Below are 26,208 nucleotides of genomic sequence, written 5' to 3' on the forward strand. Positions count from 1 at the left end.
GAGAGGGCCAGCATGTGTGTCACAGCTGATCATTTCTTTTTTCTCATTGATAGAATTGCAATTCTTAAATTAATCACATGTGTTCATAATGTCAGATTTCAATGATTGTTTTCCAGATCCCGTGTCCGGTCTCTTCAAAACAAAGGACCCTATTATCTAACCAATAGTTTCTACTTCAAAACATCTAAGTTCCCTGCCCTACCTCTTCGACCAACATTGACATGATCTCTCTCTAGCAGGTTAAATTCTTTAAGCTCTTGTTGTATATTGTGTGCATTAAAGTGTAGGGTGATAGGATATTTGGAATTATGACTTTATTGCTCTAGGGTGTTCTTTCCACCTTTCCATTATGACACATTTTGCCACATCCACATATTGCTTAGAGGCACATGTTTAACGAGGAACATGTAAACTGATGGTAGCCTCTGTTTTTAAACTCAATGGTCTGGTTATAGTCAACAAAACTATCTTTTCAATCCTTAACAAATTTCCAGCAAGCACAATGGCAGCTCTTTAGAAGCCCGAGGAGCAGTTGAAAAACCAATCACTGTCAGTTCGTACCTTATGAGACTAATTACGTTAAAGCTCAAAGCTTGGCAATATTTTTGCCTTTTTAAAAGCTATCATGGATCTTTGTGACATACACTGTCCTAGATCACACATAGAACATTCCACTGTTTGTAAAGAATAAAATGACGTTGTATATTCTCAACACTACATTTTATGAATAACTTGATTTGTGTTTAGAAGTGGTAGGTTATCTCACTTTACCCTTGAGTAGGTGAAATCTCTCCAACAGCTTTTATTCAAGAATCTTCAAATAGTTAATGATTAGTAACAATTGTGTGATAAACTTCAGTGAATTTTAAAACAACTTGTAACAACCTCTCTACTTGATGAAAAACCGAAGTAGAAAATTGCTTTCCTTGTTCCCAAAACAACAATCATTGTACAAGCGTAGAATAATTTCACACAAAACAGCTTTTCCTACCTCTTCCTTTTCAGCACTGACCAAATCCCGCCACTCTTCAGTCACATGACCGAAATCCACTGTGTTCATGGGCACCTTCACTTCTCCAATAATGTCGTGCTTCGAGAAACGATCAAAGTCATATACTGCCATTACCAGGGTTTTCCCACCCAGTTCAGAGTAAGGAACCTAGTGGAAATAAAATAAGTAAAGACAAGAAAGAGCTTGTCAGATCACACATCAATGCATTCATTGCTTTCAAGATGATTTCAAATGGTTTTATATCTTAAGATCTGGAAGAATCAGGAAAATACACCTGCGAATAACTGCACATTATTTTAGACATTACATTTGGACTAGATAACAATTTAGGTGTTCATAGGAGGTTGCTGAAATCTTACTACCTTGTATGTCTGAGCTGTCATCCAGAACTCATGTATCTTTATGAAACCGCAACTGATTTACTGGGACTAATACTTACTGGTTCATTGATGTATGTGATTATATTTACAGATGAAATTGCCAGCATGACATATTTTGTGGCTACTGATGAAATTGAAATGAAGTAACCACACTGGACACAATTAAAAAAATGGCGATGATAAGCTGGTCCTCACAAACGTAAGCTTACATCCTCCCGATTAACCAAAGTTATAAGAAGCTCAGTGTTCAGGAGTAAATGTGTGATGTGTACATAATGTAAGTGATACATCCTACATTATGTAAATATACATTTTGTAAAGTTTTAGAAAAAATGTGGGCATGCAACTGGAAGTCTCAGATGAATGGTCAAGGATGTACAATATAAAATTGATTTACTCATTTAATTAGTACAGTTTTTGGAGATTTAAACTTTTAGGCAATCGTTTGCTGCTCTTATCCATATTGCAAAGTTATATTCAAATCTTACTCATGTTCACATGCACCAAGCATATGTGGTGCAAAAAGTGACCTAAATGGCACCAGCAGCACCAATAAATCCAATATTACCTACATATGTTTAGAAATAGTGTATCAATTATCTATCCTGTGCTCACTCATTCTCCCTTATTTGCCCACTATCATTAAGGTTTGTTATTCCATTATTATGAAGTCATCCTTTAAAAATATTTTACCTAATCTGATCGATGAGCAAATCAATGCACACTGAGTACTCTATCTGATAATATTATTGGTAAAGCGATCCTTGACATGTACAACTATATATATAACTATATCATTTTCCAAGCCTTTAACACTATAGTCTCTTTGAAACCAAAATGTATAGGTCACAATCCTACTGGTCCATAGTTAACCCTGTCCTAAATACCAAATGGAAAGAAATATCTCTCAAGAAGACCTCCATCAGCTTAATTAAAAAACCTCAGTAACAGCCCCCTACTGCAATGACTTTATCCCTGCTGCTATCAAGAAGGCAAACGTTGAGTTCTTCACTGAAGCTTTCAATAAAATCAACTTCTTCTTCTCTCAAGATTCCTTTCTTTCCTGACTCGATCTAGTGCAAAAATATCTCCCCCTGCTCAAAACATCCAACCTTGATACAAACCTACCAGAAAATCTCCAACCTTCCTTGATTAAGAAAGACCATTGAACAATGTAATTTCCTAGTTTCCTAATTCAACTCACTGAATTCAACAACAGTGAAAACGTATTATTAGTCCACTAATCTGGATTCATAGTAAGCCATAGATTTGAAATGCCATCTTTAAGAATCCTAAATTTCACAGAATACTGGTTGGGGTGAATCCTGCTTTCTAGTTTTGTTCTTAACTCAAAAAAGATTGAATGTATACTATTCTCCCCAAAATATAAAACGTATTCAACTCAGATCTTTTACAGGCCCTAAACCTCATTTATCCCACTCCCAAATTGTCAGAAGAGCTCATTTATAACTTCAGATGCTAAAAATAATTAAACCCATCCTACAACCAAAACACGTGAAAACTGTTGGCTATGCTCTGATTTTTTTCGTGATTGGACTTTGGCAATTGTATTTTATTGTATTGTTTTTATTTTAAAAGTGCATATACGCAAAATCTTAATGGTGGTAAAACTAAAAAAGTGTAAGAACTTAGGAAACAAGGGTTAATGTGCATTTAACCGATATAATTTCAGAAGTTTACAGAAGCTTAACAGGTTTGGATTACATTGTTCCATTCTTTTCCTGCTTAAGAATAGTTGGTCCCAAAAAATAGCTGTTTTTGTTCTGTGAACAAGAAGCACATTTGAACCTTGAGACCTTAAAGGTACATAAGGCAGTAGGATTTTCAGAAACATCAGTCAGATGCCATGTGCTTTCTTATGTACCAGCATTAAAGACTTGAATAGTACTCTTTTTCAATCAATGAACTACTAAGAGCTAAGCAAATTTGTTCCTTATGTGGAATACATGTGGGTGCATGGGCAGCCACATTCTGCCTGACTGAAGATGACTAAACAGATTGTCTGAGATGCCCAAACTGCAGGCATTCTGGTAATCTAACCATACAAGAATGACAGCGTTTGCCACTGGCATATGGAAAATCATATCAATGAAGAGGAACAGGTACTTTAAAGATTTTACGGTGCAGAAACAATTGGGCACTAGTTTTCCACTTGGGATTCCATCTTAAATCCTGCACTCATCATTATACACAGGTTGCAGACAAATTTCGAAACTGACGTCCATTGACCTATTGAGTCAGGCCAGATGGTAAAGAGAAGTTATAGCTCTCGATCTTTGAGGACTAAATATTTGGTCTTGGGGGCATATAGTTTTTTTCCATCCACTGCTGAATACTAAAAACAATAGGTGTGCAGAGATTGAATTAGACGTGTTTACAGCCATATCCATAGCCTGATTATGATCATAATGATCAGCATACCATCTGCATACATGCAAAAATTAACTCCACTGTCTGTAAGCAATTTTGCTAAAGGGTGTCACATAGATTTAAAAAAAGAGAGGGAATAATCTGGAGCCTTGAGGGACACTATATTTGACAGTTTTAGCCTCATACTGGAAAAGTGATCAAGGCACATTTTGGATATGATTTGTCAAGGATGATTTCAACCAATTTAGTAATTGATGGCCACATACTAAATCTTCAACATGAGATGCTTGTAGGGTACAGTCAATAGCCAACAGTTCTAAAATGACAAGAACAATAGTCTCGCCTCAATGTGCCTTCTACCTAAGATCATCCAGCATTGAGACAATTACCATCTCTATGCTATGACCAGTTGCTGAGAATGGAGGACAGATTGAAAATCCACAAAAGGTTGAAATTGGTTAGAAACCAGTTTTTTCCATAATCTATGCTAAGAAAAGTAACAAAGACATTGTCTGATAATTTATTTCAATAGAGGCTTCTCCAATGCCAATTTCCTACTTATGGGTACTACCTGTTGCTTTTTGAACAAATACATCATCTTTGCTTTAAGGATTGGAGCCATTTTCATAATTACTGCTGAGCAGGGGTCTTTGGGAGAATGTGAAGCTTTTGCTTCATCAGTTACTACAGGGATTTCAGTGGAGGCGAGATCCTTAAATCAGAAGGGAACAATATTAGAAATATAGTACTCCTGAGTATTGGAGACCGAGGCCTGTTCTTGGAGGAACATGCTGCCCTTACACCACTAAAAGTTGCACTTGCATCACTAAAAGTGTCTTACGTGCAATAGGCAGACTACTCTCCTTGGCCAAGAAATTCAAACACATCTCCACTAAACTCGCTGAAATGCCTTGGTTTCCTATCTAGGCCAGAATCAATTTCAAGCTGGGCTGCCTAGCCTTCAAATCAGTTATTTTGACCTGTCCTATTTGACCAACGATGAATCTTAGAAATAAAGAAAATACACTTACAACTTTAATCTTTCTTCCCCATCTTCCCTTCATACCCTTCCTTCTTCTCTATTTCTGCTCTCCTTATTCCCTCTCTCTAGTCCCGCAGCTCAGTCCTCTTTCCACCTCTCCCTCTTCTCCCTTGCCATTTTCTTTCTCTCTCACTATAGCTCTTCCCTTCCTGTGATCCTCCTCCGCCGCCGCGCCTCCTATACACTTACCTGTCTTATGACATACCTCCCTCTCATTCTCCTCCTCCCTGTGTACCAATTCCAGTTTTATGTAAGTCCTTGTGTGGCATTTATTGTTAACGTGTAAAGCACATCTATGCATTTGGTAATTATGTGATTTATAAATCTGCAAAATAAATAAATTAAGAAAAATAAAAATTATATTGCAGGAAAATAGAGCACATTTAAAAAAAGGAATCTGTAGGACCTGTGCATGCTCAATATGCACATGTTGTACATTACGCATGTGAGTAGAGTTGAAAAAATAGATGTATGTGCCATTCTACATAAATGACATTAATATATATGTGCGTGTAGATGATGCAACAATTATGCATTATCCACTCAGAAATGTAGTCAGACACCCAAATGCATTAACATAAATGGCAATTTACATAATCTAAGCCTTTTTCTGGAAGATTGTGTACATTTTCCCCATAGTAAATCATAACTGGGGCACAGAATTTATGTGGCATTGGAGGTCCAAATTATGTGGCAAGACGAGGCAAAGTATGCAAAGAAATGTGGCACATTTTATGGTATTATTGTTTTACTATTTTCTCATTTCACACCTTAAATCTTTGTGATCAAAGGTTTTACTTCATTAGTACAAGTTTAAAACCCAAATACAGCAATAAGCAACTGAAAAGCGACCAGTCAGCCTCCCACTGTGCAGCATCACGTTGCTGCACTTTTAGTGGCTTTTGATCGATTTGAGTTAGAAACTATATTTTTATTAAAATCTGTAAATTATGCAGTAGATGATGGATTAAGTGGCAAATGCAGTAGAAACATAATTATAAAGAAAACGCCATAGCAGCGTTATCACATAATTCCAGTATCCCAGATCTCCAAAGTATGGTGCAATTCTGGCTGATTTCTGTATGTTATTAAATCATTTATAAAGGAGGAGAATTCTCAAATTGATTGCAATGCGTTGATTTATGTGATGATATCCTTACCAAGATTACAGTCTCGGCTACAGCTGCTCAGATGTCTTTGTCACAGTCGTTCTGAGCTAGGATGTTTATTAGTAACATATTTAAAATTCACAGGAAGCATGTGGTGCAGGTAGACATATCTGAGAAGTTGACTACAAAATGCCCAATAAGAATGCTTTTGAACTCGGATGGAAGACGTGGTCACTTGTCACATTTTCCCATTGTTGTGAACGCCCACTGGTTTACCTTATGCTTCAGAAAACATTTCTCAATTATTTGCATTCATGAAAGAGTCCAACAGAGCAGAAATGTTACCCAGGTTGACCTTTAAATGTTCCAGGATGCTGACCTTATTGATTGTATTTGTTAAAAGCATTTTGCATACAGTTGCTTTCAGGGAAGCTGATTTAGCACCATTATTTTCCTTTTCATTAAAATGCATCGCAATTAGAGAAACGTATTCCAGGTAGAAAGACGGAAGCTTATTTTGTATTTTGAGCTAAACAAAAATGTAACCTACTTTTACATCTACATCATAGTTACTGTGTTTAACATACCTGATGCAATCTCCCCTTCCCCCACACACATAGTTGGCATCACAACTAGGATGAAAGCTTCCATTCTTGAATACCAAAACAAATTTAAATGATCGAAATTGGATACAAAGTTAAGAACAATTCAATATTTTTTATACCTCAGCTACTAAAATGAATGAAAGGCTGATTACAGCTCTGGGCTGAATCTGTTTAGTTTATGATAATTGGCTACGTCATCTGTACTTTGCTGACGTCCAATTGCTTACATGAACATGGGGATAAACATTGAGGGCACCTCCTGGGCATCTCTGAAACTGGCAATCAGGTGTAAACATGTCCCATCTCCTATTCAGCCCTGTACTCTCTGTGTTCACTCTGTGAGACGAAGCAGACCGATTGTTTATCAGAAGGGTACAGCACGGCTGTGCATGGGGACAAGACTAATTACCTAAGGGAACCCTTACTGTACCTGCAGTGTTTCGTACTTCCATAGTTACTTTCACCACCTTATTAATTTAGGAAGTGCTCTGTCAGGTTTAGTAATCACTGTTTATTCACACTTAGGGCCTGATTATGATGTTGGACGGCCAGAGTGCCTCCAATATCGTTCTGTAAGTGGGCCCGACCTCCTGTCGGCAGTCTCAAACCAGAAATTAGGATGCGACCAAACACTGTTCGGTCGCAATGCTATTCTTTACAAGGGGAGCATGCATTACAAATGGAATGCATGTTCTCATTGCAAAGAGCAGAGGTGCAGTTCATCCCTGCACCTCGTGGCAGGCACCTTGTGGTGCCTGCCCCCGGGTGCATAAATCAACAGGGGGGTACCATAGGTGCCCCTAGGCCCCATCCGGAGGCCTTGCACCCATTGGGGCCTTGCTGGAGGTCCCCAAAGTGGTATTCCCACAGCCTTTCTGTGTCGGAAAGGCCGGCACAGAAATGCTGTGGGAATCAGCCATTGTAATCCCTTGAGTGGAAAGAGCTGCCTGAGGGATTACTGCAGGCTTTCCGAATGGCAGGCAGGCTCTCCGAGACCATCGGAAGTCATTCGGAAAGCCCGTTTGGATTCCTTTCCGAGCAACCACATCATAATCGGTCAGTCGGAGAGGAGTCCAAATGGGACATTTCGATGCGGTCCGAAATGCTCCAACCGACAGTTTGTGCCACTAGCGACCGCATCGAAATCTGCCCCTAAGTCCCTAGGTCTTGGTTGAACGTCTTATAAGATATCGACCGAAGAAATAGACTTTCGTTGATTTCCCAAGTAAACGGTCAGCCAATTTTCTACAAAACAACTTTGGAATCCCTTATCTAGAGTTTCCAATTTCCTGGCATTTACGTTATTCAGTTTTTATCTTTTAACTGAAACTTTTTTTAACCTTTATGTTCTGTATTTCATTAACTCTCTTTTTGTTTCATTGAGTTTGTTATACATGAATACCTTGCACACTTTTATTTGAAGTGGTTCATTGCCTCTAAAACCAACTTCCAAATTGCAGCATAGGATATATTAGTTTTTCCTTATTGGCCCCTTCATTTTGGCAGTCAAGTCCTTTACATTGATTTCGGCTTCTTGGCTTTTCATTTGTGTGTGTCACAACTACTAATTAGTTTTAGCAGCTAAAATATACAGTCAACAAACTGTTTTACAGCCATGGTTTGTGTCTAGAAAAGAAAGGGGAGAGAATGGCCTTCTTGCCTTTGCTGAGCTGGACTAGCTGTGTAAGAAGAGACATTGCCCTTTTAGTTCCAGGGCTTGAGCTGAAATGGTTACTGAAAGCCTAATATAAAAGGAGACAGTCAGAGGATTGTTCACTTGAAAATAACATGAAGACACGACACACACACACACAGGCACGGGTCCTCCGAGACTCTAAATCTGTTTCTAAAGCAAGTGTGTTGGCTTTAATAACCATCTTCAGTCCCAGGGAGCAAGAGTAGAGGGGGCTGCTATGGGAGCAAAGGATCTACTTAGTGGAAGAGAAAGAATGGTAGAATTCTGTGGCAAAACAGAATTGAAGTGGCAAAGGGCCCAGCAGAGATGGACAACCAAGAAAAGGAAATCATTGTAAAGCTCTAGCTAGAAGAGCAACAGGTGTCTCTGGTAATACTGCCGAATGAGCTTGATGTGGAAGCTTTCAGGATGAGTCTATTTATCTCTCCTGATCGTAGGCAAGGCAACATGGTAAGTAACTTTTCAAGCATATTTGTGGCGGACCCCGTACTCACAAAGATATACCGTCTAGTTAGGTTATTGTTATGATTATTTTTGTGTGTAGATTATTTGTATCCAAGATCTATGATACGCCAAATAGAGTAAGATCATGTGAGTACTGTATTGATGAGGCTGTTCCAATTGGAGGGCACTGAAGCTAACTTAGTACTCATCCAATCCATCCAGATTTTTTATTTCTAGTGTACATCTACACATATAGTTTCTTTGCACCTTTGAAAAATGACGAGCATACAAGAGCCTACTAGAGGAAATTACTGATGCCTATGGAAAATTTAAATTTATCCGAAGAATATTTTCGTCAAGGTTATGAAGGATTGCATATCTCTCAGTTAGAGAGCTCTAAATCTGCACCTCTGAAAGCTCTGTCCTCAGCTCTGGCTTTATAGATTTTAGACATCTTTATTGATATGGTATACTGAGAACAGGATAGTTCCCGGTTATCTGCAAGCTTAGCTTTTCAGCAAAAAGGGGAGAGGGCAGTAACTTTTTTAATGTGATAGAAATGATGTGATAATGACACACGAAGGAAACACGTTCAGGAAAGTAGCAAAATAAAAATAATCCAATTAATGTTTCTATAGGTGATAGTGGACACAAGAATACATTCACTGAATCTCTTTTTTGTGTTTGCTTGTAGCCTCCTTTAAGTCCAGATTTAAAAAAAAATAGTTTTATTGAATAGTTAAGAGATTCCAACGTTGGTTGTGACCACAAATTAACAGTGCCATATAATATAATTCAATACGTAATCAACGAATACACTCACTTCCTTTCAGGTGTGACGTAGAGCTATTATGTGTACAAAGACGTTGCTACCGTGAAGGATGGTGTGTAGTTTTACACACTTACATAATTGAGTCTTGTGCCAACAAATACATCTGCAGTGGACAACAGAAGTGTTTTTGGTCTCAATTTGGGATTAAGTCCCTCTACATAAATGTCTATTTAATCTCTGTTGAACATGGCCCTTTTTTGCAGGGTTATTCCCAAACTCTTTTTTTTCTATTTCTTTACTTTTGGTATAATCACGGCACCTGCGCTTTACTTTTAATGTTATAAGTAAAGCGCGGGTGCCGCGATTATACCAAAAGTAAAGGAATAGAAAAAAACATCTATTTCTTTACTTTTGGTATAATCACGGCACCCGCGCTTTACTTATAACATTAAAAGTAAAGCGCAGGTGCTGCGATTATACCAAAGGTTAAGCATTTGCAATGCAATAAGTCTCGCATTACTGAAAGTTTGAACTATTGGCTTTGCAAATAATTATGCAACACCAATAACTCAAACTTTTAGTAATGTGAGACCTATTGCACTGCAAATGCTTGTTTCTGATTGTAATTGGTTTATCCATGATTGGCATATTTGACTTACTGGTAAGGCCCTAGTAAAGTGCACTGTGAGTGCCCAGGGCCTGTAGATCAAATACTACCAGTGGGTCTGAAGCACTGATTGTGCCACCCACATGAGTAGCCCTGCAAACATGTCTCAAGCCAGCCACTGCAGTGTCTGCAAGGGAAGTTTTTAACTGCGATGTTGACCTGGCCCAGGCCCAAACCTTCTCTTTTATTACGTGTAAGGCACCCCTAAGGTAGCCCCAAGGTAGCCCGGTGGGCCTGGTGCAGTATATGTGAAAGGTCGGACATGGTGTGTTTTACATGTCCTGATAGTGAAAGACTGCCAATTTCGTTTTTCAATTATTGCAAGAGCTCTCACTCCCATAGATTATCATCGGAGCTGCTTTCTAACATCTTGCAAGTGTAACTTTCAATTGGGAAACAATAGAGATTTGAAGTTTGAGTTTCCTAAACTCAGGCTTTAAAAATACATCTTTTAGTGAAGTTGGGTTTTGAATGGTGAGTTTGAAAATGCCACTTTCAGAAAGTGGGCATTTTCTTGCTTTACCATCCTGTGCCTCTGCCTGTCAGGGGAATCACTGTCTGGTTTAGACTGACAGCTGGGTTGTTCACTCTAGACAGTCACACAAAGGGAACTGAAATGTACCATGCATATACTGATAGCCCATCACCAGGCTGATGGGTCTTACTGAGCTAGAGTGGGGGGGAAGAATTGTCACTGACACCTGAATAGGACTGTGCCTGGCTTCTCCCTTGCTGTCTCTATCCCCCCTGTAGTGTGTCTAGAGCCAAGGCAGGATCTTGTGGAAAACAAAGAATTTCCTTTGAAGTATGCCTACTTGAAAGGCCAAAAGGGGTATATGTATTGGAACTATAAACCCACATCTTTAGAACACGTCTGGACTGAGGACTCTACCAAGAAGAATAAGAACCGAAGAGGTGTCAGGAGGACTACTTCCCTCTTGCTGTGTGTTGCTTTGCTGGGTTGGCCTGCAGTTGCTTCCTCTGTCTGTGGGCAGAGAAAGAACTGACTTTGCTTTCTTGTTTCCTACTTTTCCTAAGTTCTCCAAGGGCTTGTGTGTGCTTGCTGTTGGAAGTCTCAGAGCCATCAAAGACTTCATCTGCAGCATCTCTAAACTCCGCTGTTAAGAGTTCTGATATGCCAAGTGGTGCCAATTCAAGTTCTGGGCCCTTGGTAGTAGTTCTGCTGCTTCAAACTTGAGAATCCATGCATCGCCCTTCCAGGGCTGCTTCTCACGCCGTGAGCTTGCCGTGCGGTTGAAAAATCAATGCATCACCCAGAGTGCGGCTAAAAATCAATGCCGTGCCTGTTCATCGCCTGAAGGACCACCACAGACCAAGTCAAGAGTACTGAGCCTTCAATGTCCGAGACCCCCACTCCGACTGCAACTAAGGCCCTGCTGTAAGGTTGAAGGAATCGTCGCATCACCGATCTGTAGCTGTGGAAATCAACACAGCGCCTGGTTCACCACAGCATCAACCCGCATCGCCTGGATTTTCTCATGCACTGCACTTGTGTGTCAAGTTTCCAATACCTCGCAGAAAGGAGTCACCTCCGGAAATCAATGCAATGCTTCTCCTCAACTAAACACTCTCTTGCGTGCAGCAGAACTGATGCCTCGCTTTTCCTGTGACTCAAGAACCGAGGTATTGCTGTGTTTTCGGATGCTTTCCTCCTTTCCGGCTGTTTTTCAAAGGTACTTTGATCTAAAATCAATGCCTCTATAGAGTCTGTGGACAGAATTGCTTAAACATTTTAAAAGTGATATTTTGAGTTATGTATGTTTGATTTTTGTCGTTTTGGTCTTGTTTGGTTTAGATAAAGATTGTTTATTTTTCTAAACTGGTGTGATGTCCATTTGTAGTTTTTTCACTGTGTTACTGTGGTGTTATCTACAAATACTTTACACATTGCCTCTGAGATAAGCTTGATTGCTTTGCCAGGCAACCAAGGGGGTGATCAGGGGTTATCTTGGGTGTGTAACTCACATACCCAGACTGGAAGGAAGGGTGGCTGCTTGGAAAGGGTGCAAGCCACTACCAACTAGAGACCACTATTGCTAACAATCGCTAGAGTAGGCTATGTCCTAGATCCAGTGATTGACTTTCGGGATGGACCTGTTCATCCACAACATTGCCACATGTCTCTTGGCTAGCAGCAGGACCATGCTGTCAAATTTTCTTCCCGCAGCAAGAAAATCTGTAGCTCCAAGAAGTGCCAGCCGTGGTTCCGGCATCATCTGGATTTTAGTCATGAGGTGTAAGCAGTGCAAATACCCACGTCTAATCAGCACTCAGTTTATGACAGGACCATGCCATATGCATAAAGCTCACATTCATCTTCCCTCATTTCCTACAGGCAACATTTGTAATGGGGTAAATATGGCCAAACACTCTGTGGTTTATTAGTAAAGGTGCAATATTTTAAGGTTTAATAACTCATGTTGGTAATTAAATGGGACCTGTTTTACTTGGGTGCATCAATATGGCCATACTTTATCCAGTAATTGGGATCCCAGCTCATTCTGCCATTCCTGATGGATAGGGAGTGGGTTAGGGGTCCTGGCCATCATGATTCCTGAATATAGGACAGACATACATTTCCCAGTGTCAGCCCTATGTATATATTTAGTGAGTAGTGTAAGCTGCTTAGGGGGAAACTTGGGAAAGCATCTTTCTTGCAGCCTGTAATTGGTCTCAATAGAAGATGGCCAAAGGCAAACATCTGCCTCTACTGCTCTGCTGGACACAACACTTTCTGTAGGGTCATCCCCAAACATTTTGCCTTCAAGCTCTTCTGTTTGTAACCCCTTTTGTTAGTTTTAGTACTTGGGGCATATTACCACTGCTAACTATTGCTAAAGTGCTTGTGCTCTCTCCTTTAAAATGTATGAAATTGGCTTACACCCAATTGCCCATTTAATTTACGTGTAAGTCCCTAGTAAAGTGGTACTACATGTTCCCATGGCCTTTAAATTAAATGCTACTAGTGGGACTGCAGCACTGATTGCGCCACCCACTTATGTAGCCTTTTGAACATGTTAAAGGCCTGCCATTGCAGCCTGTGTATGCAGTTTTAAACTGCATATGGACCCTTTTAAGATATACCTTTTACCAAGCCTAAACCTTCCTTTTTTAATACATCTGTCACTTCTAGGGTAGGTATTACACAGCTTAGAGGTTAGGGTGCAGTGTATTGGAAAAGTTGGACATGTACTTTTAAGTTTTACATGTCCTGGTAGGGAAACACTCTTAATTGCATTTTTCATTACTGTAAGGTTTACCACTGCATAGGATAACATTGGGTTACCTTATTGCCTTTAATAACTGATAACTTTTAATTGGGAACAAGTAGGAATGTCAAGCTTGGTGTCTAAAGAATTGTAATTTAAAACCCTCTTTTAGAAAGTTGGCATGTTCTGGTCATAACCATTTGGCCCCTGCTGCCTGTATCCTGGGTCACATGACTAGGTATAGCTGGTCTTTGTGTATTACTCCCAGACAGTGAGACAAAGGATGAATAGGTGTTGGCAGGATGGGCCATCAAGGACTTGATAGAGGGAGGAGCTGTCACCTACCACAGTTGCACATCACAAAGTCTTTGCCAAAGAACACTCACAAAGGGTTTAACAATAGCGTTTTGTGTCCCCAGACAATCTGGAGCCATGGCAGTGAGGCAAGAAATGTAAACACCTCTCGTGGTGGTAACCTTCACAATCTTCTCCCATGTCAAAGCTGGCACCAGGTGTAAGGGCAAGTTGTCTGGCCTCCTGACTAGAGCCTCTGGGACAGAAAAGGCTCCAACCGCCTTGAACCGGACAACTGATCTGCTGTGAGTCCTGCTCCCCCAAGGTTGTGCCATTGGGGTCCTAGACCCTTGAAAGTAGGCTTGAAGGAGCTCTATCATCCCAGCAGTGGTCCTGAGAGCAGAACTGATGCACCATGACATATCTCCTCACAGCAGCATCGGAACCACAGCAGCGTGACGCATCCCTTACACAGCACCTAACATCACAGCCACACAGCTTACTCAGAACTGCCACTGCGCAGTGCAACCTTGATGCAGGACTTCACATTGCAAGCTCCTCGTTGACGGCATCCTTGATGATGATGCAGGACTTCACATCACAGCCCCACAGCTTCCTTGGACCTGTGGCTGTATGACACATCCTTGACGCGGGAATCCCGCAATGCTCCACAACCAGGATTTAAGGTATTTTATTCAGTGGGCAGACCTTGGTACCTGTATGCAGCCCATGCTCTATTGCGGTCAGCCTAAACTTGTCACTTTGTCCCAGTCTGGCGTGACCAGATAACCACAGTTGCTACTCTGTCCTCCTAGGCACTATTTACAGTTCAATATTTATAATTGCATTTCTCTGGTTTTACTGATTGGATTTTTTTTGTTTTGGGCTTAAATAATTTATTGAAATGTAACTCTATTGTTCTAAATTGGTGAGGGATTTTTCTTGTGTTGTATGTTCAATCTCTTACTTTTTGAAGTGCTGCATACTTTACACATTGCCTCTAAGTTAAGTCTGACTGCTTTGTGCCAAGTCTCAGAGGGTAAACACAGGTTAATTTGGGGTTTGCTTGTGACTTCACCCCTGACAGAAATTGTGGTTGATGATTGAGTAGAGTCTCACCACCCATCCACAATCAGTAGCCCAGTTTCCAACATGCAGTATTCCTGGAGAGACTGAACATCTCCATTGGGAAACAAGCCACCCATGACACTTACTTGTACAGCAGGAGAAAAGTCTCTGCCCTAGGTACATCATCAGGGGGAAGTCTAGAATTACATATCACAGGTAACAATGGGAAGTAAGGGAAATCTCATCAAAAATAGTGTGCTATGTACCACCTAGCTCAAACCTGCCCTGTTAATATCATCTCTAAGGATGCGGGGGATTAGCAAACTGTAGAGAGCAAAGAAGTGAGTGTGCCAGAGTGCATTCATTGCATGCGTTCATGAGTGTTGGCAATGGTTGCAGCCAATATTTCAGATAATGAGCATGTGCTGCTAGGTAGTAAATGAAAGAGTCAGGGATTGAGAACCCCCTTTCCACGATGGGATGGGTGAGCAATACCCAACAAATGTGTGACTGCCCTCCCCTCAGATCAAACGAGTGAGCAATTACCCAAAAACATCCAGTGGAAGTCGGACTGGTATATTTACTTAAAAGTAAAGAAGCTTTGGTGTAATTACAGGTTGATTAGAGAGATGTGACCACACATTGAGGTGAGCAGACATAGCCAGCATTCCACATGAGTTCTAAAATGTTCCAGCGTGACCTCAAAATTGCCTCGTATCAAGTCAGAAATATCTCTTGTGACATATATCTCCAAATTTACTGAACTCCTAAAAAAGTGTTAACAAATGTGATGCAAGGGAAAGGTTATGTGGTGTCAGGTAGAGAATATATTGATCAATGTGCTATAGAGTGCCTCAACATTTGATCGCTTTCAGACACAAGTAGATAATTTGCTAAGGCATATTATACAGTGTAAAAGAAAAACTTTTTGTCCACACACATGAAAGGCAGGTTACACCCTTCCTTGAACAGACTATTTGTAATCCCTATAAATGAGGATGCTAGAAGTGATCCGAATGGGAAAGCAGTCAAATTCTAAAAGACAAAGAGGTAGGTGTTGGGACTTTAGAGACCACATGCACAAAGAGGGAGAAAAAGCTGGCTGTCCTGGTGGATCTCTTGCAGTTGGAAATCCAAGAATTTCATGTGACTGACATTGCAGATTGTGCATTTTAAAGTAATCCCTATTTTCTCTGTATAGTTCCAAATAATTATGGGTCACATTTGTGCCATGAGTTGGGATTGTTCTTTGTAGGATCACAGATGCCAGGAGTTCCTGATGGAAGGTGTAGCTTAGTCATATAAAGTGCCCAATCCAAGACAGTGGTCTTGCCATTGAGAAGCATATAAACTTCCCAAACAAGATGAGTCAGTCTCTTCCTCCCATGTCAGTTCTTCTTTTGGCACATAAAAGGGTGGATGTGTTGCAATGCATTTTGTTCCCAAATTCTTCATTGTGCTCAATTATTACTATTATTATTACAAGACTTATAATGTACACAGCTACCCTGAGGGGTTTCCAGGCGCAGGGTGGGAGTAGGAAAAGGAAGAAGTGGTCTGCATAATGAGTTAAAAAAGCAGTCAATGCCCCATTGCTAGACATTTTTATCCCTGATTTTCCCAGAAGATACAGATTTTATGTTCCCAGTTGTAGCTTTTTTTTCTTTAAGCAGTTTTGGATCAATTTGCCTGTGGATCATCTGACTCTGAACCCATTATTCTGCATTTCTCTTTTCTCCTTCCTGATGCCAGTGCCAATGCAATCTACATCATCAATATAGAACTACACTGATTACAAAATGATGTATTTTCCTCCTGTGGTTTTCACTCCCAGCTATAACCCTCCAAAGGAGACACCTTCCAATTGTTTTGTAAATTATTCTGCATAGGGTAGCACAGTGGCTGCTAGGAAGAGTTACCCTTTCCTCAACAACATCAAAGAGCACTCAACAGACCTACAACATGGCCCATCCTGGGCAAGGCTGTGTTTCAAGGCAACTTTCTTAGATCTGAGATTACATCACACTAATGGCAAAAAGGGACACATGGGGGACAGTTGCGCATTCATTATGGGTGCCTGAAAATGACAAATTAGCATCTGTGCTTTATGAACCCATGTAAATCACACTTCACATTAGTTAATGCCTGGAAATGTGAACCAAGAATGTAAAAACTGTGTTTTTGCCTGAGACACAAGGATTCTTTCTTCACAAACGGAAGAAATGCAAACATAAACAGCCTGATCAAAAACTGGAATTACACCTGAAGGACTGGATCTATAGCTGTGCAAGGCAGCCACCAGAAAATACCCATGGGGATATTGAAATCGTGTCCTGCTGTGGAATGTCTGCAACTTGCTATGAAACTATCTGCCTGAGGTGATTTTCATGGAGTGGAAGGATCCTAAAACAGATAATGCCATTTGACTATCAGTAATAATGTTTCCCGTTCTGCTTGAGGATTTCTTCTTCTATTGCCAGCCTAAAACCGCCGGTGGAGCCTTGTTCTTAAGCAAGAGCTTTCTGAGGTAAAAGGCTCCCGGAAGGAAAAAGCCTGCTGCCATTCGGATTCATTCCAGTATATTGGCGGAGTAAAAATAGAACTTTATGGGCATGTTTCTGTTCTGTGGAGGGTACCACCACTTTCTGGGTACATACCAGACGGAGGGAAGGTGATAGAAGAATTTGAAAATAAATATTTCTGACTTAAAACTTGAATTAGAAAACTTAGAAGCAGCTAGTTTTTTAGGAACCTTAGATAAAGGAACTTCTGCTATAGGTAGGTGGCTTGTAAACAATTTTATATTAAAGCCTATTTTGATTATTAGCATTTGTTTGGTTTGCTTGCTTGCTTTATTTAAAGGATTATGATGTTATTTAGCAAGGAAGAAAGTAAAAGGCAAAGCAGAGATGAAATACAAATGGAAAAGAGAAGGAATAAGGTTTGAAAGAAATTAATAAGATGCAAAACTCAAAGGGCAAGATGGATGACCCAACAGAGAGAGGAGGTGCTCCTTGAAGATTAATTTGTTTTAAAAGTGATAGTGAGGTTCTCACCAGGAGGATAGGAAAATGCCAGGAACCGGCCTCGAGGAAAGAGCTGTATGAACCACAAAATTCTGTTCAGAGTAACAAATTGAGGATACAACAATATATGAACCGACATGTGAAACTGGGGAGTTTATCTGCTGAAAGCCTTTGGAAGAGAAGGATTGGTTCTTGAAAGTGGAGACGAGTTGAAATGTTGCAACTAATGTTTTGTTGAATTATATTAGTGTGAATTCCTTAGACTAGAGAGAGAGGTCTTGGAGAAGATGTTAACGAGCAGATCTTAGAAATGCTTCCTGACTTTAAGTTGAGAAGACCCTTCTAGCCTCTGCTAATTTCCACTGCTTGAGTGCTAAGGCTTCATGCCTATGCATTCTATCTCTCCTTAGAAACCTTCATTTGGTTTTCTGAATCTGGCACCTTACCTTACTTTGCTTAAACTAGATGCTATTCTGGCCCAGCCTTCTTTTAAATTAGATTAGGGGTTTTCTTTTATGGAACACACTTTCTTCATATTCTGTATTCTATTTGTAGTTTTCACCAATGTGCTATTTTACATTATCTTGAAATATCGACTTTTAGATTATTTTAATTTGTAATAATGATGACTAAAATTTGAATACTTGCTGAACTAATGATTTGATTTGAACTAATTTGTTAATAAATCCTTTAAATTAACTCCAATTCTCCTTGTCATTACCTGTGGAATCTCAATTGGTCTTCACTATTTATGGTAATGATGTACATGACGGCACCATATCTATTCTGCCTGATGACTGGCAACGGTCCATTTGACTAATGGCAGCGGTTGAAAGATGATTATACCAAATGTTTGAGATGCACAAATTCTCGCTCTGGCAAGTCCTAAAACAGAAAATGCCATTTGGCTATCAGGACTCATGTTGCAAGTTCTGCTTGAGGTCTTCTTCTCCTATTGCTAGCCTGTGACGACCTGTGGAGACTGGTTCTTAAGCAAGAGCTTCCTGTGGCAAAGGGGTCCTGGAATGAAGAAGACTGCTGCTATTTGGATTAATTACAGTTACTTGGTGAAGTAAAGTTACAACTTTATGGCTGTGTTTCTAGTTCTGTGGAGGATACGAAGACATTTCTGGGTGGGTTTACTCAAGGCAGTCCACAAGAAGCCAACATACCTATGAACATAAAAAGAAATGTTTGTCTTTTTTTTTTTTTTACATTTTGTGGGTATTTGGAATTTTTGCTCAAAGCCTTTGCCTTTTTGCAGGAAAAAGACCTGCATTCACAATTTTTGGAAAACCGATTGAGTCCAGGAGCATCTGTCCCAAAAAAAAAACATCACTTTGTTATGTACGAGAACACTTTTGTGCTGCTTGGAAGTTTTTTCTCACCACAAAGTGTATTTCCTAAGCTTTCAAACTGAGGATGCCTGGCTTTCAACTCACCATACCAGATACGTTTTCATGGTTCAAAATGATAGTCAAACTTATAGTCAAATGGATTATCATAAAGGTGTCTAATTGTGGAGGTAACATTTTGACTGTCCAAATCTTTAAAGGCTATTTAACTGTATGCCGTTGCAGGTTTTCCTAGTTTAGTTGTAGTTGGACTTTAATGAACAGTCCTTGTCATCCACTGAAGCTTTCTACTGCTCCCATAGGCTGACATGGTAACACTTCTGCTGAAGGTACTCTATGACGTAATTATATTTTCTTTCATACCATCATTTGTGGCTAGGAGCGCTCAGAACTAGTCCATCACACCTTTTAGTGGTATAGCGTGTGCGACTTCAGACATTGTAAACTGTACAATATGAATTTGTACCAACATTCAGTCACATCACTATTGTATGCTATCACAGGTTACCACAGGTGGTTTCTGATGAATTATTTAAAGACTTTGATAGGAAGTAAGTTTGACTCAGTTATAAATCCTCCCTTTTGAAGTAAGGACTTTTGAGATTAAATTAATATCCTGAGACAACAAGATATTTTGGGAAGGCATGTGCGAAATTTGAATATTATGATTTGCATAAATTATGCAAAGTACTCCAAAAATTATGCGACATGTCAATCAGCATTTTGTGCTATTTTTTAAGGGCGAACCGAGTCCGAGTATTTGGTTTTGGCCTCAAGGGCACATTTGTGCTACAACAGCTGCTCGCGAAATTTACATTGTTCTCATGCTCCCACAATACTGTCAACTGACCAGTAGTTCAGTTACAGGAAGTCACATCATGGCCGCCGTAGCGGCCTCCCCAGCCCTGTGAGCATACAAAGGAATATGCCACACACGGAGCTCTGGATTGTACATATTTATTCATCCACATACAATCACCCACTATCCTCTCATTACATCATAACTGTTCATAACCACACCTAACACCTCCAAGCAAGTTACGTATTTCCTTAAGTTCACCCAGAATCGCAAGGGTCCTAACGCACATAGTCTCACGACACTACAGCCGCCTAAACAGTGTAATGCCGAGTGCTGGTATTATTATGCAAGAATAAGCCACTACATACAAAATTTCATCCCGGACTAATATTTAAGGAACCTGTAAGGCAGCATTATTAAATAACGATAGATTCTCTCATATATAGAAGTGTCCATGAATCGCTTACGCTCAGTGTGTTGCCATACAATAAATACTAATTTAAAATTATTTTGTTCCCCAAGTCAGTTCTATTCATATAATTAAAAAATTGTAAACTTAATTTCTTGATTTCTACTAGAGAATTTGATTGCTGCACTGTTGGCATTTGGTTGATTTATTATTGCCAATGCCTACTGAATTCTCTGCAAGCAGTTTTTCATCAACAAAAATTTAATGAAGTATAGATGTCATGAACCGAAACTACTTGCTGAATAATGTGAACTTTTCAGACTATCAACCTGCTCACAGTTTACAATACTTGGCAGCACCAAACATTATGGTTATTTACAGTGACAGACAAAGCAAATGTGTTCATTCACGAATTTACAGTCCCTCAGGAAGTTGATATCCTGCCGAACATCTGTTGCAGCTCCTTTACCCATCCAAGACAAAAGAGCACATGGCGCTTTTCTGAACTGAGCAACTGCATTTTGCATGCATTGCAGAAAGAAACCTCAGAAAAACAATAGTTTGACTACTCCTGCAGAGAGACTGCTAATTCTTCACTTGAAATTCAGCCATTCATGCCTACTTTACCTAGCAGTTGTCACATCAATCATATTTCTCAGCCTCTTGCCAGCAGCAAACAATTAGGGGGTTCATTCACAAATCTATTTGCACAGAGTAAATAATACTCATTCTTGGGAAACATGTTCTGGGCTCATTTATGTGTGTTCAAGAGGGTTTTGCAAATGTATTGCAGCTGGTAACATCTGATACGTGTCCTGGTATTGCTTTTGTGTTCAGTAAGCCTTGTTTTTTACGTTTCTTTCTTTTGCACCTGCCTTTCTTTTGCACTTGCCTAGTCGGCAATGGGATTTCAGGTGAGAAATATAGTAAACTAAATCACATTGTTCACCCCAACAACATGAACAGTATCTGGACTTCGGAAAAATAATTAAGCGGGTATGATGCAATTTTACTCTAAAAATGAATGAATGAATGGGCGGTGCCTTGTAGGATAACTTGCTGATGAGCATTCTGCTTTCTCATTGTATCTTTGGTACAATGACTAAGGGTATTTATTATACAGGACAGAGGCGTGAATTTAGTAAAAAACATTTTTTACAGCATTTGCAAACATTAAATGGGAAGTGGTGTGCTGAAACACGGAGTAGCCTTGGCATTCTGTGTGCTATAGCTCGCCTACACATTATCTACCAATCCATTTTTAGGTCGAGCATTCAAGATCTCTTGTATATACTTTAGTATATACTTATTATATACTGATATGTGTATGTACTTTGTGGGCTCTGGAGATCAGCACTAGGACTTGTCTGCTTCCGCTTAGGGGCTTTTTTTCTGTTCAACTGCCTCTATTTAACTGTCTTGATAGAAAACGACCAGCAGAGGTCAGTAATATACCAGAATTGCTTTCTGCTGAGAGACGTTCTTTTTTTAAATTTTTCTGGCAACTGCCTCTCTATTTAACTTTCTTGATAGAAAACAACCAACAGAGGTTAGTAAAATACCAGAATTGCTTTCTGAGGAGAGACTTTCTTTTTGTTCTTTTTATGGTAACAGCCTCTATTTAACTTTCTTGATAGAAAACGACCAGCTGAGGTCACTACATACCAGAATCACTTCAGCATTCTCTAGGTTCGAGTCCCTAGAAATTGTCTTCCACGAGCACCCGTAGACAGTAATATTCTTTTCAAATCTTGTATTTTCAGTAATATGACCACCGAATGCCCTGATTTTATATTAAAAACAGAAGTTTTGACTATACAATTTCCAGCTTAAAGGCAATATTTCGTTCCATGTGTTCCCATACCTGGCGTGTCATTCTGTTTGGTGCTTACTTTCCCTCCATGTTAAAGAACAGTAGATGTTTCAGCATCCAGGCTAATGTGCTGCAATGCTAAATTCATATAAGGTCCCTATGGCGAGACCGATTGCATTGCAAATGCTTGTTTTATTAGATGTTGATGACTGTGCATACCTAGATAGTGTGAGAGGAGTGCGCAGGTAAGTAATGCAAATCCGGGTACCACCTAAACCGGGATTAACTATTTGGGCATTCAAAAACATAGAAGGATTACATTTATTTGAATATCTATATTTCCTCCTAGTAGCTTTTGCGGGAATAATGCTAACAGCATCTGGAAGTGCACCAATCAATGACCATTTTTCAGCATGTGAAAAGGAAGCAGTGTAATGTATGTAAAAACACATGTCTGTTGCCGGGAAAATAGCACAATAAAAATAGATTGTGCATATGCAAAAATGCACGGTTAAGAAACAATGCATTATGCTTGTATATGTGTAGAAAATACATAGTATAGGCATGGATCACTGATTAGTATGCATGGCTCATCATAAAGCATTTACCTGTGCCTTGAATCGTTTCTACAGCAATACCATTGCGGAAAGCCCTGTAGCATTCAATGCTGGACCTTTTTTTAAAATATCTTTTCTACAGTTTCCAGAGTAATTACTACTTTATTACAATAAACTTTCACCAGTTTTGTGAAAAATGTACTCTATATTTGGAAAAGGGCAAAACATTAAGGTTTAAGAGCTTGAGAAAGCTGTACTATTTAATTCCTTTTAAAATTTGGCTTGACAGCGCAGCTGTCTGCAAAGTCTTCTGTTAATAGTTCTTTAGAAAATACATAAAAGTGAGCTTTGGCTCCACACAGACAACTATTTATCTCCCACATCATGCTAATGACTTTTTGTTATCATTCCAACTCTTATGAAGTGCCTGCTAACCTGGGTCTATTGTACATCTCAAACATACTCTGAATTTTATACATACTTCGATTATTTCTTAGTTGTTTTTCAATGCAGAAGACAGTTTTTAATGGTAAGATTAGGACTCAAAAGCAAGAAGGACCTCTTGGCTTTGACAATGCTTGTTTTCTGTTGTACCAGAAGGTTGCTATGCAAGTTATTTTTATAAACGTTTAAGAAAAATAACAATAAAAGTGCTTGAAATACAGGAAAGTAAAATCCATAGTTGCGATCTGTAAGAAACTGGCTGTTGGTTGACTGGTGTGTGAGCCCTGGTTGAGCAGCAACCACAATCCTCGTCAGGGTGAGGCACAAGCAAACCCTAAATTAACCTGTCCTCAAACCTCCAGTAGCTTAGCACAGGGAAGTCAGAGAGGCACTAAATGGTTAGGACAAGACAATGCCAACTTTCTAAAAGTGCCATTTTCAGAATTGTGAATAAAAATCCCACTTTACCATTAAACAGGGCTTCTAATTACAATTCTTTGGACATGAAACTCAACCTGTCTACATGCACCCTTCCCCCATTGGAAGTTTCAGTGTATTAAATTTAATAAGGTAACTCCAATGTTAGCTTAGTAAAGAGGTAGGCCTTGCAGTAGTGAGAAATTAATGTAAGAGTTTTTCACCACCAGGACATGTAGTACTACATGGCAAAATGATTAAAAACATTGCACCCTGCCCTCTGGGCTATCCAAGGAATCCCTAGGGATGACTGATATACATTAAGAAGGAACGTTTGGGCCTGGATTTTGCCATGGCAAAATGATTAAAAACATTGCACCCTGCCCTCTGGGCTATCCAAGGAATCCCTAGGGATGACTGATATACATTAAGAAGGAACGTTTGGGCCTGGATTTTGCCAGGTCAAAATGGCAGTTTAAGACTGCACACAAAGGCTGCAATGGCAGGCCTGAGACATGTTTAAAGGGCTACTACAGTTGTAGCACAATCAGTGGTGCAGGCCCACTATTATTACATTTACAGGCCTTGGCACAGGTTTTGCTACTTTACTAAGGACGTACCAGTAAATTAAATATGCCAACCATACCATGTTTTAAGGAGAAAGAGAGCATAAGCACTTTAGTACTACTTAGCAGTGGTAAAGTGTGCAGAGTCCTAAAAGACAACAAACCGGGATCAGAAAAGAGGGGAGTGAAGGCAAACAGTTTAGGGAGGACCCTGGAGAAAAGGCCAAGTCAAACACTTTCAGATTACCAGACTAAAATAGTGTTGATTAGGTATCTGCACTTGCTTCTAATTTACTATGAACTTGCATCACCTTTTGAAAGTTGTATGTTTTAAACTGTTTGACATTGGTTTTAAATATAGAGCCCATTGATTTTCCTTATTTCTTGTCTGAAGGTTTAAACTTAACAAAATTGGAACCGATTTTACTTTTTCATATCAAAATGTGTTGCAACCTGGCCTTTATGTATTCTTTCTTGACTTCAGGTTTTCTTAAACACCCTTAATATTTCTCAACAATATGTTTTTCAATTATATAGATGCAGGCTGCGTAAAAACCATCTGGTGTGGGCGTGGCTTGGACGCCGAGAGAAGATGGCGGATCTCCGATAGCTCCGCTCGGACGCGGTGCTATGTAGCTGCGTGGAAGGCTTCCCAGCGAGCTGCGAACGCTGTTTTTATAAGAATTCGTCAGCGGAGCATGCCGTGACTCGGAACTGCCCATCAACGGCGAGCTGTATCGCTTCTATCACCCGGAGACGTGGCGGTACGATTTCCTGAGGTAATATCGGGCGGCCGCCATTTTGCGACGCGGCGCCCGTATCTCATCCCTGCATTACCGCGCACGCACCTCCAGGGTCCAAACATGCTATAATTGCTTCATTATTCCCCGAGAGGGAGTCTGTTTTAAGTTCCGCAGTTGATATTAACCCCTGACCATGCTGGTTTTGTGCCGTTTTTCTGACAGGGGAAGGTCTCATAATAATTTTTTTTTCTTCAGAAACCGTGGTTAACCCCTCTGTCCCTGTACATACAGAGCTGCAGGCTGGATATGGAACGGCTTTATATGTTCTACGGTGGTGCTGTAAGGCTATATGAGACTCTTTGTCAAATTATACAAGAAAGTGTGTCCCCTGAATATAATTGCACTGCCTTTTTTGTTGGTCACGCTCGCTCAGAATATGAACTAGTGGCTACATTTTCTCCCTGGGATTCAAAGTTATGTGCTACTAGTCTTCTCATATGATGTTAGTATCAATTGAGGGGTGAAGCTAAAACATGAAAGTCCCTTCCCTTGACTGACATTGTAGAAGTGGTTTTTCTTTTTTCTTTTTCCTCTGTTGTTTTATCAGCACACCAGCTTATTGCAAAGTCACTGTTGTTTATCTATTGTCTCTGGTGTGTGCACCTTGACAACGTATGTGAGAACTTTGCATACTCTTTCCTGCTAAGAAGGTGTCAAGTCAAAGTACCAAGATGTCTAGTGACTCCCATCCCCCAAATAAGCCGTCTTTTTCTGGTGCAAAGCCTAAAAGGCAGAAAAATGACCCGCCTTCACCTATTCTTTCTTCACAAAGCCCAGTACTAGATAATATATTAGAAGAAGTACGTGGTCTTCAACCCTTTATGGTCGCCACAAATGAAAAGTTGCAACAAATAGAGGACCGATGGATGTTATGTTATGTTATGTTATGTTACAGCGTTCTTTTATAGCGCACGGCTACTCGAAAAGAGTGTCCCGGCGCTTTCCACCTGCATCTCAGAATAAAAATAACACAACACAGCAAAAGAATGAGAAAAAGAACTGAAACTGAAGCAATAAGAACAGCCTAAAGATTAAAAAGCCAGGTCTTCAGGCTCTTCCTGAACTGGAACAAATTGACAGTGCTGCGCAGCGAAAGAGGAAGCGAGTTCCACAGCTGTGGGGCTTTGCAGCTGAAAGAGCGCCCTCCCGTGCGGGCCTTCCTCACCCGAGGGACCACCGCTTTGTAAAGGGATTCCGAGCGCAAGGAGCGGACTGGTCGATAGAAGGCTAGTCTCCGCCGCAGGTATCCAGCCCCTGATCCAAACAGGGCTTTGTGCATCAGAGTCAGGGATTTAAACTGGATCCGCTT

The 26,208-nt window shown here is 40.1% G+C and overlaps 1 protein-coding gene across 7 annotated transcripts in view; it reads right to left on the reverse strand.

Moving 5' to 3' along the window:
- Positions 1-26,208, reverse strand: part of LOC146855301 (synaptotagmin-1) — a 4,118,085-nt gene that overhangs the window by 494,188 nt on the left and 3,597,689 nt on the right. For all 7 annotated transcript variants that reach the window (XM_085652999.1, XM_085652997.1, XM_085653000.1 and 4 more), the window contains one exon: positions 992-1,159. In XM_085652999.1, coding sequence (XP_085509125.1) covers positions 992-1,159 — 168 coding nt within the window. The remainder of the gene's footprint in view (positions 1-991; positions 1,160-26,208) is intronic.

This window comes from Triturus cristatus, chromosome 4_1, assembly GCF_964204655.1.
Source record: "Triturus cristatus chromosome 4_1, aTriCri1.1, whole genome shotgun sequence".
Taxonomy (NCBI): domain Eukaryota; kingdom Metazoa; phylum Chordata; class Amphibia; order Caudata; family Salamandridae; genus Triturus; species Triturus cristatus.